We start from the raw sequence: 17,931 nt of genomic DNA on the forward strand, positions 1-17,931 counted from the left end.
GCGATTTGCAGGCTGTTGCCGGATGCTGACTTTCCATAGCAACCAACATTCCTGAAGGAAAGTATGGAGACTCTCACAGCGTTTTGAGAGAACTGTGAGCTAAGATTTTAAAGTTAGATCTTGCTGAAAATCTATTTGATATGACTAAAGCTAACCTAGCAACCCCCTGGAACATTTAGCTTAAGCAATTGAGTCTTGGCGAGCAATTTGCAAAAGAAGGAGATAGTGCTGGCTAGGGGAGAGAACTCAAAAGCACTCGTGTATAAAAAGACTAAAAATATTTTTTTTTCCCCATATTCGAGCCACCTCAGCATAGGGCATTTACCCCTCTCAGACAAGCATTTACAAAGTAAGCCTGGTACATTTGTACAGGCAAAACTGCATGTTAGATCTGAAGAGAAAAAAATCTCTTTCCTGAGACATTGCCTCAGTGGGTAAGTTCCATGAGAAAAGTCACCACAATCTTCATTTGCCAAGTTCAGATTTTCCAGATAACTGACAGAAGCCAGTTGAAAATGATAGAAGCAGAATTTTGGCTTCTTGCTGACTAGTTGGACATATTATAAGCATCTTGTCTATGCCTGAAAATTATTTTCTTTAACTGTGTTGATTGGTTTCCCCTCTGTGCTATGAGGCAGTCCTGCTCAACTTGCTTGGTTAGAAATCTCCCAGCCTGAAATTCATCCCTGCACAGAGATTCTGTACACCGCCTAGAGCCACACGAGCGTGGAAGATCAGCCCGGTCAGCGTCGATCTCTGGCGTTTCATTTCATGCATGAGTGAAACAGAGCTTTCCAGGGTCAAAGTCGACTCCGGAACTCCTCGCGAGAGGTGAGGAATAAGGAAGGTCGATGGGAGAAACGCTCCTGTCAACCTTCCTCCGTGGTGACAGACATCAAAGTCAACTGTTGATAAGTCAATACACAAATGGTGTAGCTCAAATTGCATATCGGCGATCGACTTCTATGTCTAATGTAGACATAGCTTTAGATTATACTTTAACCCTCAGACTAGGGTTTAAGTGAGATCAGGACTCAGTCTGCACTGACTATGTGCAGCACTCTAACTTTCTGGCTCTGGGGTGTGAAAGAACACCCTCCCCCCAAGAACAAGTTCAGTGCTGTAAAGTATCTGGCTGCTGCATCTTGAACAGTGCAGTTAGCTACTCCCCTCGTGGAGATGGTTTACCTAACGAGCTCTCTCCCAGTGCTCATGCTGTGGCCACATTTTCAGTTTAAAACTGCCACGGCTGTGCCTTACACTGTTAAATGTGGACAAAGCCTGAGTGGTTCTTAGGCCTACTGTGGGCTGTTTGTTGTCAATGAATTTTACCCCACTGAAGTGACAAGGTGTTTTGCCTGCCTAAAATCTGCGTGAGTGATCCAGTGTCATATAGCAAATGTTAAAGTTAACTAAGTTTAGAGAGAGGTTATAAAACGCAAATGACAACTGAGTTAATTTCAGATTTCTGTGCTGGTGCCTCCATTAACTAGGTGCTAAGGGGAATTCACCATCTAAATGTTAGTTGTAATATAAACAGTTCTTCTTTGCCTCTGTCAAATCTGATGGCATTCCCAAACTCACGCAGGCTGGCAGCATTCTGGTGGTCGAAGTGCCCAGGTATTTACCTGGGAGTGAAATTGCATGCTGAAGACCATGTGATTGGGCAAAGAGTGGCTGTTGTGACAGCAGAGTCATGTAAAAGGCACCCCATGGTAGGGAGTAAAGGGGGAATGGTTGTTCAACAGTTCAGGTCAGCGGTGGGCAACTTGCAAGCCACATGCAGCCTACTGGGGCTCCACCTGTGGTCTGCAGGCCCCCTGGCTGCTCTTCTCCACCAGGCACCTCTTGTGCACTGGGCACCAAGGCCCCGCACTTCCTACACCTCCCTCTCTCTCCCAGCACTTTCAGAGGCGCTGTGAATCACCTGATCTTCACTCTGTCCCTGCTTCTCCTCCTCCCTCCCAGAGCTGGAGCACTCCTAAAGTGCTGGGAGAGCAGGAGGAGCAGGTAAGTACAGGACTGCAGAGCCCTAGGTGCACAGAGGTGCATGGGGCAGGGGAAAAGATGGGGAGGCTGCAGGGCCACAGGTGGAACCCCAGTATGTCGTGGGCTGCTGTGGCCCATGGAGTGAGGGATGGCCTCCACTCACCATTCATGATTGCCCATCTCTGGGCCAGATTGTACTCTGGGTAATGGCTCAAGGCCACATCAGCTGACATAGGGAGGAAATACAGCACAGAAGTCTGGAGACAGCTGAGATCGTTGGAGCTCTGAAGCCAACCTACATAAATGTGGCTCATGAACCAATATGTGATACTGAGATTTAAAGGTTATTTTGGATTAAACATTTCTCTGGGTTTAACAGACATGGCTCAGGAAATGATCGATTAGGTTTCATGGCATTAATTTATTATGGGCAAGCCTGATAGTACCATCTATTATTTGGGTTTTTAGTAGCTAGTAACTTTGCCAAACATTTGGGGTGAATATTCTATATCATGTGTCTGCCTCAGGCTGATTTTTTCTGGAAATTTTAGCCAAAATAGTTCAGCAATTTCCAAGAATGGGGCTAGGGAAAAATACATTTATTGGCCAATTTTAAAATACATTTATTGGCCAATTTTAAAACATTCTTTGAAAAGCTGTGATACCTCTTTATGGCTGCGTCTACACTAGCCAAAAACTTCAACATGGCCATGTAAATGGGCATTTCGAAGTTTACTAATGAAGCGCTGAAATACATATTCAGCGCCTCATTAGCACGCGGGCAGCCATGGCACTTCGAAATTGACGCAGCTTGCCGCCGCGTGGCTCGTCCAGACAGGGCTCCTTTTCGAAAGGACCCCGCCTACTTCAAAGTCCCCTTATTCCCATCTGCTCATAGGAATAAGGGGATTCGAAGTAGGCAGGGTCCTTTCGAAAAGGAGACGCGTCTGGATGAGCCGCACGGTGGCGAGCCGCGTCAATTTCAAGGTGCCGCGGCCACCTGCATGCTAATGAAGCACCGAATATGTATTTCAGTGCTTCATTAGTAAACTTCGAAATGGCCATTTGCATGGCCATTTTGAAGTTTTTGGCTAGTGTAGACATAGCCTATGTTGAATTAGGACTTGAAATTCAGTAGAGGAGTGGCCTTGGTCACCATCCTTGTGAAAATGTGCCCAAACTTTGCCACATTATAAGCCTTTGAAAAATTGCAGTTCACATATGCTCAGGAGAGACTTCAGCTAATGGGCCACATTTTGAAAAAATGACCTCTAAAATGCCAATTCAGGAAATCATCCGTATCCAGGAAAGGTTGTTAAGCACCTGTTTAAGTACTTTCCCAAACAGGGCCATAAGTTTGTAGACACAGTTTTGTGCTTTTACTCTGGATGAAAAATTGAAGGTACAATTAATCATGCATGTGCAAATTATAATACTTTAAATATCTACCATTTGTATTTAAGTTTGCAAATAAGGCTGTTAGATGCCTAAATGCTATCGTGTGTATGCCCATTTAACTGGTACCCACAATGTTACAACCAGAGAATTCAAAAAAAAAAGGACAAAAAAAGACAAAAAAAGATTCAGTAAATTTTTGGCCCACCATTATCTGAATTCTGTCCCTTGTAATATAATACACTGTGTCACCAAGAAAGATTTTAAACTTTTTACCAAGCTGATTGCATTTCCCACCAGTCAGATCTGCATGACACAGCACCCTTGCGAAATATGAGTACTTCACAAGCATAGGGTATCCCAAATGCAGATTGCGAGTTAAGGAGGCCATGATTTAAAATATGGAGAAGAGAAGTTGTAGAGGGAAAGATGACCTTCACTGGTGCCAAATTCTGTCCAGACTTAATATAAAGAACAGAAGCTTGGTCACTTTGCCTCACACCAATGGTTCATGTAGCTCAGTATCCTGCCTTTATTTATTTTCTTATTGTAAAGAGAATAAACATTTATTATTTGGCTGTTGTTGTATTTCCCTCTGAAGGGTAGAAAAGAGTCTGTGCTTAGCAGACTTGAGCAAATAATTAATGAATAATTTATTAAATTAATTTAGCCTCTTTTACTCATGGACTATCTGCAGGCAGATCACAAAATGTATTGAATTTGCTCATAAGTCATGCATTCAATAAATATCTTTATGAATTTTCAAAACTCTGTATTTACTTAGTTTTTCAATTAACTGAACATTAAAATGTCAAGCTGATTTCCTTTCCCTGATCACATAGAGCAAATGGCATTGCTTCTCTTTCTTGGCTGAATAATCATGCAATTACTTACAGCAGAAATACTTACCAATGCACATTTCAAATGTGGTTTCTGTGAATACTTATGCATGTAAATGTTGAAATGTCCTATATGCACATTTGTGCCTATAAACATTGATTGGCCTGACATTTGTAAAAAAGTGAATGGAGAAGAGAGGAAAGCATGCCTAGAATGGATGCATAAATTTTCAAATGAATATTCTGGTTTATTTTTCTTCATAGAGATACAGACAATTGCAAAGAGCTAAATTATATCATGTTATATAAAATATCCAGTAGATTTTGCCTCCTGGAAGTTGTAACATCCTTCTCTTTTTTCAGTCCCAGCAAGATTGTCCATCATTATCTCTCAGATATGCCTGGCTTCAGTAATTCTTTGTGTACATCTCCTAAGTGTTACGCAAAAGGTGTCCCACTGTTATGTCTGTTTGTGAGCAAGAATGATTCAAAGGAGAATCTATCCACTAAAAGTCTTGTCTTTGTCTGCTGGAAACAAAGAGCCAAAGTGGTAGATCAATTTAAGGAGCAGCTTTAGACAGATCACACAGGGAAAATATGCAGAAAAATAATTGAAAATGGCTTTTCTTGGGCTGTGTTTCTTTGAGGGCCTGATCCAACTTTGATTGACTTCAGTGTAAGTTGGATCTGGCATTTAACTTCTGAAATGTGGGTACTTTGGCTTAAACATCAGAATGTCTGTCATTCCTCATGGGACAAACACACAAGGCCTCAGTCATTAACATTATGGTCTTTTTGGTATTGTCCTGGATTGTGATGAAGCTTCACCTTTTTGTGTCAGATAGATGTTGACAATATCATAACAGCAAAGGCAGCCTGATATAGGAGTTTCAGAAAGTTTGACTCTTCTGGAAAAAAGTGTTACTAATTGATAAGTCCATGATAGACATAGCGATACTAATTATTTATATAATGAAACAAATGCATTCCTCAGGGCTATTTTGGCCCTAGGTCACTCTTTGCTTGTGGAAAAGCTCTGAATTTCTTTGTATATAATTCATTTGTACCATGTCTTATTGGAGACAACCAAACCTGAGAGTGTCTTTTGCTAACTTACTGCTGGCTTTTGTTCAAAATAAAAAATTGTGCCAGTGCGAATGGAAGGTGGAGCTGAAGCATGTTATCCACATGACTCTTCTAAGGCCTGGTGTATACAAGGGCTTAATTTTGAAATAAGGGCCCTTATTTGGAAATAACAAGGTGAGCAGCCACATCACCCTGCCCCTTATTTTGAAGCAACAGGCTGCTTATTCTGAAACTGGTACTCTTGCTTTCCATGAGGAGTAACATCATGAGCAGGCCCCCTTTTGAAAGCTCCTGTGGAGTGTCTACACACAAAATGCAGTCTTTCAAAAGGAATTTCAAAAGAGCGCGCTGCTCCTTTTGAGATCACTCTTTCATTCCCATTTCAGGAAGAATGCCTTCTTGCAAAATCTTTTTTCGAAAGCCGGCGGGTGTAGACCCTCCATGGGCTGCTCTTTCGAAACAGCAGTTGTGGAAGCCATCTTGTATAGAAGCCATTTCACATCCCTTACTTCTGCACGCACACAAGAGCCTGTATTTTCCTTGACCTGTTTGGGAATGGCTGGGAGAATGAGCTCCATGGAATGCGTTAATGAACTGTTTGGAGTTGGGGATCCAGCTCCCTTGTACCTGTTTTGCCTTGCTGATAACAATTTCTCTTTGGAAAGTGATTTACAATCCTCTAACTAGTTGCCTCTGACACTGGGCTTGTTTGTGTAAGGGGATAAAATACCAGAGTTAGCTGCATCAAGCAGCCTTGCTGGACCTGGTTTTACTAGTGTCCAGTTTGGCTCATCTGTTGCCTTATTGAATTCAATAAAGCTGAATGGTAGCTGCCTAAACACAGAGACGTCTTGTGCTGCAACAGCAGTCCTCCATGGTGCCAGCCAGCTGGTGTGTGGAGATGCACCCCCAGCACAAGCAGGGGTCTGTGGTCAGTGCGTCCAGCCACGTTTAAAGATGCAGGGACCCAGAAACCCCACGGCAGAAAGCTGAGAGCGTGCTGGCTGCAGGAATCCCACCAGCCTCCAGCACCACACTCACCAACAACACCAGAGCACAGTGAGGTGCCCCACAGGCCCATGGCCAACATGCAGGACCTCTGTGCCCCCCCAGGGGCCTCCCACCAAGCCACCAGAGGGATCCCAGGGGGCCAGCCAGGAGCCGAAGAAGAGGGCCCCTTCCTGGAGCAAGCGGGACATTAAAGGCCTCCCAGGACTGTGGGGCGCAAAGAGATGCTCCTGCACACCAGTTGCTGGCACTGGAATGCCATGGCCTTCTCCCAGCTGTCGATGGGACTCATGACTCAGGGCCACCCCTCCCTGCATGGCCAACCAAGTGAGGTCAAAGGTCAAGGAGCTGCAACAGGCATATACCAGCTGCTCCGGGGGTAGTGCCTATCAGCTGCCTCACCTACAAGGCCCTCGATCAGCTCTTGGGGCCAAAGGATGCGGCTGAGCTGTAGGCCATGCTGGACACGGCCGTGCCCAAGGCAGGGCCCCAGCTGGTGTCAGATGACCAGTCATGAGCCATGGCCAGGACCCGGGACCAGGAACTGGAGATGTCCTCGAATGAGGAGGGGGCCCTGGTGATAGCCATGCCCTCCAGCTCCTCAAGCCAGTCCCCCTCTACCCGGGCCAAGGGATCCTCAGGTAGGTAACTGGCGATTTGGACACCCCGGGCTGGGGGTGGGCCGCCCTGGCACAGCTGGCAGTGGGCCGGCCACACAGCCGCCAGCCCCGTATCAACCCATCCTGGCCAGCTGCAGCCACCAGGCCACGGAATGGCCCATGAGCGGCACTCAGCACCCCTCCCGTGGACAGCACCACAACCCACAAGCCCAGGGTGGGGGACCGGGGGTGGGATGGACTGCATCTGGTGCGTGGCCCACCCATGCGGGGACCCCTGGGTGCCCAGGATCCCCCAGGGCCCCTGGCCATCCAGGGGAGGCTGGCCACAGGAGGTGGGAGGCGTGGTCACAGGGGCCAGGTCACGAGGCTGACAGGGTGTCCCCACTCCCCTTCCTTCTGTCTCCGCGGCACCGCCATCCAAGGGCCAGGCACGCCCTGTTCAGGGCTGTGGTGCTGTGTCTTACACAGCAGCCCAGCGTGTGCAAGGCAGGGGCGTTTGGGAGGGGCCCTTCAAGGGAGTGGCTGGCCGTGGGGCCTGGAAGGGCTTCTCTGTGGAATTTCCTGGCTTGTTGCCTAGTGTAGACATGCCCTAAAAGTGAGCTGGTGTCACTAGGCAGTGACTACCCTTCACTATCTGGCTGCAGAGGAGGAATTCTGTGAATTAATGACTTTCAAAGAATTTCTCCCACTGCAGAGCTTTCACAGTCAACTCTCTGAGTACTGAGAGCTCCTCAGATTTCTCGCTAGCTGCAGGGCTGCTGTCCTGAATTTTTGGAATAGCCATGCCCTGTCACAGTAACAGTAATGGTGACAACCCTGGTGCTTCCTGCAGTTAAATAAAATGGATGTAATTCTCAGGAAAACAGGTGTCCTCAAAATATCTGAAATACTAAGATTAATTCTGGTCACCAGCCAGCGTCTGTAAATGGATTATTTGGGGTCACTGCAGTGGGTTAGAGATAGCACAGAAAGAACTCCATCGTGCTGGGGACATATATGCTGCCCTGAAGAGTTCACAGTCAAAGTCAGCGTTATTATCCTCACTTTACTCCAGGGGAACAGAGAGACTGAGGAGTCTGTGGTGAGCTGGGTTTTGAACCAGATCTCAGAAGGCCCAGGCCAGTGCCTTAATTACCAGACCATTCTTTTTCACTGCCTCTGAAGTCTTATTGTTACATGCAGCCCTATTTTCCATCTTTTCTCTGCTCTAGAAAGCTCTCACTGAACTTGCACGCTCAGCAGGTATTTACCTTGAAACAACTGTTATGCACCTGTTTGCTCTTTTTCCCTTTTTGTTACTACCGTACACAAATATATGCCCATTAAACACTCAGCTATTACCCAGCCTCTCCCTAGCTCTGGATCACAAGCAAGTATCTCACCTTCTTCTTTTTCGTTTAATGGCCATGTCTGCAGAGATTAATCCTGTTAGATAAAAGGAGCCTTGCAAGGAAAAATATATACCGTTTTGCTTATTATCTGCCTTTTAAACGTGAATTTTCCATTGTTCTTTGGGCACTGCTGTTTTCTGTTTAGCATGGCTCCAAAGCCTAAAAGACCATTGCCACAGAAAAACTAAATGAGATTTTTTTGGTAACAATCTGGTATCATTTCAATGTTCTCCTTTCTCAGGAACTGTGATAAAGTTGGAAGAATGGGTTCCCTGGTTCTGGGCTGGTTGACAGAGCGAGGAGGGGTTCTTTCCCTCAGCTTTCTTCAGAGAAACCTGGGCCAAGTGTGTTCGCTAAGGGCTTGCAAAAAGGAGCAGAATTTAGCCTAAACGTCAAGGCTAACAGCCACCAAGGGCCCCAGGGCCAGAGGGGGAGGAGCTCTATGCCCAGGAGGGGACAGGACCTTGGGTTGAAGGGGTGCAGCCTCACACACTGAGCCCTTAGCACTGCCCAGACTGCAGCCTGCTCCCTCCCACCCCCTGACCCCTAGAGCCGTGCAGGGTGGCAGTCCAGCCCTCCGGTGGCAATTCAAAGGGGATTGGGTCTCTGGCCATTGCTCCAGGAGCAGTGGCTGGGAGCCCTGGGCCCCTTTGAAGTGCCTGGCCCCAGTGCAATTTTCCCCTTTCCCTCCACAGTCAGTGCACCTTAGCCTCAAAGTGTCTAACTGCAAGAAAGCGCTCCAGAGGTAGATACTCCCATCATTTTCTTGATTCCAGCAAACAATCGTGCGAAGGAAACTACTAACCAAAACATGCTCAGGCATAAGAAAGGAAACAAAACCAAAGCTCTTGGAGGCCCAGGTACCGAATGCAAAATCAGGGAGGTTAAAAAAGGAACAAACGAGCTCCGGGAACTCAAGGAATTACCGGGCAGGTGGCTGGGGTGTGCGCCTGAAGGAGCAGAACCGTGCAGCTGAGCTGAACTGGCTGGTGTTCTTTTAATTATTTGCCCCGTGGATTTGACCAGAGAGTCTATAGGACCAGGCGGGCAGCTGCCTCAAGCCCTGTGCTTTTGGGGGCCTGATGGCAGGTGCCTCCGCCATCCTATGAATGGGACTCGGGGAAGACACAGCAGAGGCAGCAGCAGGGGGTTGTCCTGCCCCGACCACGCACTCACCACACAGGAGATGCCAGTGGCAGATGCTCCACCCTCTCGGCCCACTGAGCCCCACTTGTCTGCAGCAGTGGGAAGTGGCCTCCACTCCCTGCCACCCACCAAGACGTGGGGCTCAGCAGTCTGCCACTCGTGCTGCAAGGCGAGCGCAGGCGGAGGCCAAGGGCAGCAGACCCTGGCTACCGCCGCCACTGCTGTGTCCCATCCCAGGTAATCCCTGGCTCCCGGTGGTTGGGGAGGGAGTAAGGAGGCAGGTCGGGGGGTGGAGCGGGAAGGGAGTGGGGCCAGCCTGGGGCCTTCTTGGGGAGGGTTTGCCCCGGCTCTGTCCCGGCTCAGGATGGCTCTTAACAGTTACAAATGTTCACAAATAGTTTGCAGAAAGAGAGAGCGAGAGCAAACCGTTTCTGCTGTTTATAAAGCATAGAACTTCTAGTCAGGAAATCAAAACAACACAGTGTGACCTAGGGTACCAGGCTTACAAGGCACATAGCAGTAGTCATGGCAACCCATATGTGACCGAACTTGTTCCTCCAACAATTAAGAGTAATGAATAAATTCATAAAAGTCACAGCCTGCTCATGGGTAACTTGTGAATGCTAAAATGGGGAGAGTTCATAGCATAAATTAATACCAGGAGTAATTTGATCAGCTCTAAGGAAAAAAAAAGTCTCTGAAAAGCTGCAAATAGTTCTTGTGGCCTCATTAAAAAATTTCATGATTCATCGTTGATGATGCATTAAGATTGTATGGAAATGTAATAGTAGCCCTGTAGCTTTGTACAAATTGGTTATATTCTTTCACTCACACTTCAAACATGCACTCTGAGGAAACTTAGGCCTTGTCTGTACTTAAAAGGGTTTATATACATATCATTAAAGCTATTTTGGCACTCTTACACATTGCATGCCAGGGAAGATCAGTGTTCCCGCTCATTTTTTCCAACCCCCACCCTGTATGTGCAGAATAAATTTTCTGTGCACCAAGGTATGTGCAGATGCGCACCACCAGTAGCTAATCAGCTGGGCAGTGTTTTAATCTTGGCTGAGTGGCTGCCCAAATACTAAGTTTACAGGGAACACTGGTAGAAATGTCAGATTCCTGAACAGATTAAGTGATACCGGCAAAGTATTGTTTGATTGGTTGTTTTTTGCCCATGTAACTGCATCTACACTAGGGCTTTCATTGGCACAGCTATGCTGGTCAGGAGATGGGACTGAATAGGTTGAACCCATGTTCTTCAGCTGATTAAAAGGGTATCACCCAGGTCATTTTGTGCACAAACCTGGTCACCTTCTGTGAGGTTCCCAGATAAAAAGGAGGTGCACACTGAGGGCTCCCCAGGCGTGAAGCACAGAATGTGTTTTGTCAGTCTGTGCTTCTGGAAAACATGGCACTGGGGGAGGAACTGCATTCATCAAGGTGACCCACAAGAGGGTTGAGCTGCAGTATAAATTAGAAGTAGGCCATTATTTCCCTTTTTTGAGAGCAAACTTACACCAAGTGGTAAAAATTACAGGTTAACTGTTTCTCAAAGTAGTATGTTTGAAGGAAGCTTTTAGGCAGCATAGATTTTCTGAAATTGTAACACTCCTTTCTCCTTTTTAATTGCGCTTGGTAGAACCAGGTTTTCCCAGTATTTAGTGTTCAGATTTCTGTGTTAAAGCATCACTCATATTAATGTTTATTATAAAGCAAGAAGCTCAAATTAATGTTTATTGGAAAGCAAGTTGGTTAACACCCCAATTTAATTTAAAATGGGGTCTGGAGGTGGCTGCTGATTACAGAGCAAATGTAGTCATCATCGCATCACCATAAGCCCAATTGCCTGATTAGTGAACAAGCAGTGATAGATCTGCTGCACTCTGGGAAATAAACACTGCTCACATTGCATGCTGGGAATCTCAGAGCTATTACTTCAGCTTTTAACAATTTTTCCCCAACAATGTGCACTGTGTGTTTCCTTGTCCAGTTATTTGGAGGAGGTTAGAAAGGTAATTGAAGCTAAAATGTGAATACTAGAATGAGTCACTGGTTTTGAAACAAACAGAGTGTCACTGAGAACTGTGGTTTAATGGTGACTTCCCCAAAGCTGGGCCACTCTCAGACTGCGAATTAAAAAAAAAAAAGAGAGTACATTGTTCTGAGAGAGTTGGATGATGGAAGAAAAGGCTCAGGGATAGCAGGAGCAGTGGGGAAGAAGCAGTCTGGAGCAAGGGAAAGCTGGAGAGGAGCAAAGAAGGCTGGGGAGAGCAGGAGGAGGAACTGGATAGGGCATTGGGGGGTGCAGTATTAAATTCAGTGAGAACTCACAGAAGCTCATAGGAGTACAACTCATGTTTATTTTATCAAAGCTGGCATGGGTGCTAGTAAAAATGTTCAGTGGCTGCGAGGCAGGGAAATGCTGGTATCTCCATTTTATAGATGGGAAACCGAGGCACAGGGAGATTAAATGAAGTGGGCAAGGTCAGACAGGAAATCTGTGGCAGAGCAGGAACTTGAACCCAAGTCTCAGACAAGTGTCTTAACCACCACACAATCCTTCCTCTCAGTCTTTTCCACAGAGTGGGTCTGCACTGCAGTATGTTAGCAGGCCTGTGTGAACAAAGCATTGCCTGTTCTGTGGGTACAGCAAGGCCCTCACTTGAGAAAGTTGTCAGGCTGACACCTTTCGCTTACAGATTAGAGTAAGAAACTTGTGAGTTGGAATTCATATTCAAATTAGACATTAACACGAGGTCTGAACAGAGACATCAATTACCTAACACATTACAAGGACTGCTTCCCTTCCTTTGATACTCTTCATTATGTCTGGCAGGACAATTAATATCCCCACCCCATCCCTTGACCCTCTCCTATGTATTTGATTTGTCAGTTTTTATTGCAATCTTTTTGTTTTTGGTCTTCTGTACTTATATATGTCAGGCTGTATTGGAAATGAGATTGATCTGATGAAGTGGGTCTGTCCCACAAAAGCTCATCACCGAATAAATCATTTTGTTAGTCTTTAAAGTGCTATATGACTGCTGGTTTGTCTTGTTGGGGTACAGATTAACACAGCTCACTCTTCGTTACTTTTCACTTACATTATTTTCAGCAATATGCAAACAAAAAATCCTCTTGTTTTTACTCACTCACAATTAAAATTAATTGAAGACGTATCACATGCCAGGGGTCTGGTATGCATCCAGGGTCTCCGCAGTCACTGATTTTTGTGGATGCCAGATGCCTCTGAGGGAATGAAGCAAACAGGTAATCAGTCGGCAGGTGATCCATCCCCTGTCACCAGTTCCCAGCTTCTGACAAACAGGCTAGGGAAGCCATTCCTACCCATCTCACCTAATAGCCATTGAAACCTGGTGAAGTCCTGGTTTTCACAACCTCCTCCGGCAAGGAGTCTCACAGGTTGACTGCGTGTTGTGTGAAGAAATACTTCCTTCTGTTTGTTTTAAACCTGCCACCTCTTAATTTCATGTGTGGACCCAAGCTAGTGGATACATTTTAGTGCTGTGTGTGTATTAAATCGAAGTACATGTCTTCTGTCAAACCACCAGGCTGGTGTGGCTCTGCCTCTTTGGAAGCAGCAGCCTTGATAACGCCTGTGAGAGCCCTGTGACAGGGCTTAGACATGGTAGGGGAAGTAGTGTGGGGGGATCACTGGGACTGAAGGCTGTTGATGGTCATCAGGGGCTGGACTCAATGACCTCCTGAGGTCTCTTCCAGCCCAATGATTCTATGGTTCTGTGATGTCATATGGCAAGGAGTAACCAGGCTGGTGGACGCCAGAATGAGGTCCTTGTGCTGCTGGTGTCAAGACTCTGAGCCAAAGCATCCCAGAATAAAAACACCAATGATATTAGGGAAGACAGTTGCACAACTCACACTGGGCTGGGTGAAACCCCAAACAGGTCAGCCACGTTCTGTATTACTGAGGTATTTTTTCAATGTACTGTGTGTGACTTTTCAATACCTTTGTGGGTCGAGCAAAGGAAGATTGAAATGTATAGTCCATTAACAGCATATTTTTCTATTCACTTGAGATTTCCATCATCTCCATTTCACTTCTTCTTAGTCAATCAGTATGAATTCAAGATGGGGTTAGCACCAGAATCTCAGGAAACAGCAGAATTTTATATCAAAGGCACCTAATCTTATTATGAAAAGTTCATTTTATCACTGTAGGCTTGTGCTAGAGTGGGAAAGCAGCAATTTGGCCACTCAAAGTTATTCGTTATTTTCTGTAAAATACTCAATCTCTTTAACTTAACAAAGAGAAGGTGAAGGGGTGACTTGACTATAGTCTATAAACATCTACAGATTATAGTCTATAAACATCTACACAGCAAACAGATATGTTAAGAGGCTCTTCCATTGAGCAGGAAATGTCTGGAAGCTGAAGCTAGACAAATTTAGATGGTAAGTAAGATGTACAGTTTTAACAGTGAGGGTCATTAGCCCTTGGAAGAATTTACCCAGCATCCTGGTGGGTTCTCTATTACTGGCAATTTTTAAACGTAGATTGTTTTGTTTTGTTTTTAAAGAGGTGCTCTAGTTCTAAAGGATCTGTTTTGGAGGAAGTTCTGAGGCCTATGTTATGCAGGAAGTCAGACTCAATCCATGTTTCTTAACCTCAGGGTTGTGACCAGCTTTCCTGTGTACTTGCGTGGCCACCCAGGAGAGATTCCAATACTCCCCCGCAGAGCGCTTACAGGGGGCAGCCTGTGTTACTAGTGGTGGCACACCTCCCCACATGCCTCAGTGCACAGGAGAAAGTTTGTTCTGCCCATGGGTGGAAAAAATTAGAAGGAACACAGGTCACAGCCCATTTTAACAGGATCGGCAAGGCTGGCTTAGACTTGCTGGTGCCCAAGTCCAGAGCCAAAGCCCAAGCCTCACCACCCAAGTCAAACCTGAACCCAAGCCCCATCAGCCAGGGCTATTGCCCAAGGGCTTCAACCCTATGCAGTGGGACTCAGGTCAGAGGCGCCTGTGGGCTTCAGCCTCCCCCGCCAGAGTGGTGGGGCTTGGACTTTGTCTCCTCCACCCAGGATGGTGGAGATTGGGCTTTGGTTCAGGCTTCGTTTCCCTCCTCCTGGGGACGTATAGTAATTTTGGTTGTCAGAAGGGGTTGCGGTGCAATGAAGTGAAGCTTGAGAACCCTTGGACCAGATGACTCCCAGTGGTCACTTCTGGCCCTGGACTCTATGGATAGCGAGATAATTGCTGCTGTATTGGAGGGGTTGAGTTTTGTTTTCATATTATCAAGATAGATGCAGAGGGCCTAATTCTTTTACACTAATGTCTCCTGACACTGTCAGAGCAGCGCAGGGAGTCTTTAGCTGTGTCTACACGTGCACGCTACTTCGAAGTAGCGGCACTAACTTCGAAATAGCGACCGTCGCGGCTACACGCATTGGGCGCTATTTCGAAGTTAACTTCGACGTTAGGCGGCGAGACGTCGAAGTCGCTAACCCCATGAGGGGATAGGAATAACGCCCTACTTCGACGTTCAACGTCGAAGTAGGGACAGTGTAGACGATCCGCGTCCCGCAACGTCGAAATTGGCGGGTCCTCCATGGCGGCCATCAGCTGGGGGGTTGAGAGACGCTCTCTCCAGCCCCTCAGCTCACTGGTGGCCGCGTGGAGCGGCCCCTTAAAGGTCCCCTCCCCCGCCCTGACTCTGCAGGAAGCTGAGGCAACGTGCAGGCTGCAGCCTGCACACATGGGCAGCCTGCACAGCCATCAGCCCCCCACACAGCTGCAATGGCGAGCCAGCAGCCCCCCCAGCGCCCCCAGGGGACCCCCCCCAAGGGGAGCCAGGGCAGGCAGCCGAGCCAGAGGACCAGCCAGTCTGGGAAGCGGCAGCGGGGCCCCTCCTGGACGGAGGCTGAGCTGCGGGACCTGCTGGGGCTCTGGAGCGAGGAGGAGGTGCTCCAGGTAATGGGGAGCAAGAGGTGGAACGCGGATGCGTTCGCTCGGCTGGCCGATGGCCTGGCTGCCCGGGGTCACCCTGCCCGCACTCCTGATCATGTGAGGAGTAAGGTCAAGGAGCTGCAGCAGGGTTACGCCCAGGCCCGGGATGCGGCCAGCCGATCTGGGGCCGCCCCCGTCACTTACCCCTTTTACAGGGAGCTCAGGGACATCCTGGGCTCCCGGCACACCTCCTCCCCTCCGGCCACCCTTGACACCTCGGCCGACGAGCCCCAGCAGGCCCTGCAGCCGGAGTCCGACCCGGAGGCAAGCCCCGCACCACGGGGGCCCCCCCCGGAGGCCATCCCCGGGACATCGCGGCAGGAGGAGGAGGAGGAGGAGGAGTGGGGCTCCTCCTCCGCAGAATCCAGCCTGCAGATCCTCCTCCTGCCATCCCGGAGCAGCAGCAGGGCCTCCGACCCCCGGGGATCTCCAGACCGTGGGAGTGGACCCACAGGTAGGTACCCCTCTCTCGTGGACACCCCGGGGCTGGAGGGGCGGGGGTAACAGAGATGTGTCCAGGGCCCCCCACACGCTCACATGGCCATGGCCCTAAGGACACCAGGGCCATGGCCCTCACAGCACTGCAGCCATCAGCCCCTGCCCCCGCCACCCTGCATGACAGTGCCATGCCCCATCCCCGGGCCACGGGGGAGCGGAACCTCGAGGGGCCCCCGGGCGGAGGGGGTGGAACACCCCGCAGCAGCAGCAGCATGTGATGGAGTGGGGGGAGTGCAAAAGGGAGACTCAGGCTACATATGAGCCACAAGAGCCGAAGAGCTCCCAGGGCCAAAGGAGGATCCTGGCGCTACAGCTGGCAGGTGACACCTCTGCCCTGAACAAACAGGAGGGAGGAGCCGAGCTGGCTTGGAATTGGGGGGCGAGGGCGGGGGCCACAGGTAGAGGCTAGGGGAAGGGAGAGCTGGTAGGCAGCCAGCCTGAGGAGGGGGAAAGCTGCATCCCAGAGGGGCCCCCCTTGGGGTCTTCTCCCCACGACGGGTTGGAAGGACTGTCTCTTCCGACAGCTGGTGCTGTCACTCCTGCCAGAAACTGGCCATCTGTGGCCTAAGAAACCTCTCCTGCTCTCAGACCCTGCGGGGTGAAGTGAGAGTCGCTCCCACCAGGGGACGGGGTGCAGGGCAGGGGGACCCCTGAACCCCATCCATCACAGCAGCATCTCCCGGGGACGGGGATGGGGAACCTGCAGCACAGGGCGGGGGGGACAGAGGCCACGGCTCAGGGCCCACACTAACGCCTGTCTCCATTCTTCTTTCCCGCCTCCTCTCCTGTGTCCTGCACCTGCACCTGCACCATCCGAAGGACCGGAAGAGAGCGCCGGCTAGGCCTCAGTTGTCCCAGAAAGCCCTCCGGGACCATCGCTCCAGGGCAGCCCCTCGGCCAAGGAACGACCGGCCCCGCGGAGGGCTAGACGGGGGACCCCGCGCCTACTACCGGTGACGGCGACGGACCCCCAGCTGCTGGCCATCCTCCACCGGCAGCTGGAGGTCTCGGAGCAGCACCTCCAGCTGCAGGAGCGGGTGCTGGCCTGGCGCCAGGAGGCATGGGGGGCCTATATGCAGACATTCAACCGGCTGGTCGACTACCTGGCCCCCCATGCCGCGCCGGCTGAGCCATCGCCCGCCCTGCCCGCTCCTGCAGCCCCACCACCAGCTGCTCCAGCCGTCGCCGGGCCGTCTGCCGTCGCCCCACCACCCACCCGCGAGGGCCAGAGTGCCGAGGGACCCCTGGAGCCACCTGAGACTCGCCGGCGCCCATACCTTCCGGTCCAGCCCGCTCCCACCCAGCCGCGGACCAGACTGCAGGCACGGCGGGGCTCCCGGCCGGGCACGCCCAGTGCTGGGCTATAGGGGCGAGGGGCCCGGGATGTGGCCCCCCCCTTGTTGTACATAGTTGGACTCTTTTGTTTTGGTGCCCCCATCTGCCCCGTCCCCCCCCGTAAATAGTTCTCCCCGTTCTCCTCCCTGGTTTCCTTTTTTGATGGTGCACAGTTGTTTGCTTTGTTGTATTGTTTTATTTGTGCACATATTGCTTTTGTGGAACGTTTGTCCCTACTTTTTGGTTTGTGTTTGACATATATATTTATTGAGCCAAAAAAAAAAGTTTCTGAAAGACAAAAAAAAAGTTTACGTTCAGCCACAAGTTCGTGCTGTCATTTGTCCAGGACAAGTGGGGGGGGGGCGGTGGTGGGGTGCTCCATGGTGTGGGCGTTGGGGCAGGAGTGTGGGGGAGGAAGGGGCGGGCAGTAGGGGGCCTGGGCAGAGTTCACCCCGCGGCCTGTTGGTCGAAGTGGGCCCGCAGGGCCTCCCGGACCCGGGTCCCCTCTGGGTCCACCTGCCGACTGGGGGCAGCAGGTGGCTGGACGTGTGCCCTGCCGGCCTCCGCGGCACAGCCCTGCAGAAAGGTCTCCCCCTTGCTCTCCACAAGGTTGTGCAGGGCACAGCA

The 17,931-nt window shown here is 49.6% G+C and overlaps 1 protein-coding gene and 1 long non-coding RNA gene across 2 annotated transcripts in view; one reads left to right on the forward strand and one right to left on the reverse strand.

Moving 5' to 3' along the window:
• Positions 1 to 12,713, reverse strand: part of CDCP1 (CUB domain containing protein 1) — an 80,726-nt gene extending 68,013 nt beyond the window's left edge. The window contains exon 1 of the mRNA XM_074988247.1: positions 12,637 to 12,713. Coding sequence (XP_074844348.1) covers positions 12,637 to 12,685 — 49 coding nt within the window. The 5' untranslated portion in view covers positions 12,686 to 12,713. The remainder of the gene's footprint in view (positions 1 to 12,636) is intronic.
• LOC142009743 (uncharacterized) overlaps positions 1 to 17,931 on the forward strand; it is a 48,400-nt gene that overhangs the window by 23,142 nt on the left and 7,327 nt on the right. The gene's annotated exons all lie outside the window — the stretch shown is intronic.

Source organism: Carettochelys insculpta, chromosome 2, assembly GCF_033958435.1.
Source record: "Carettochelys insculpta isolate YL-2023 chromosome 2, ASM3395843v1, whole genome shotgun sequence".
Lineage (NCBI taxonomy): Eukaryota > Metazoa > Chordata > Testudines > Carettochelyidae > Carettochelys > Carettochelys insculpta.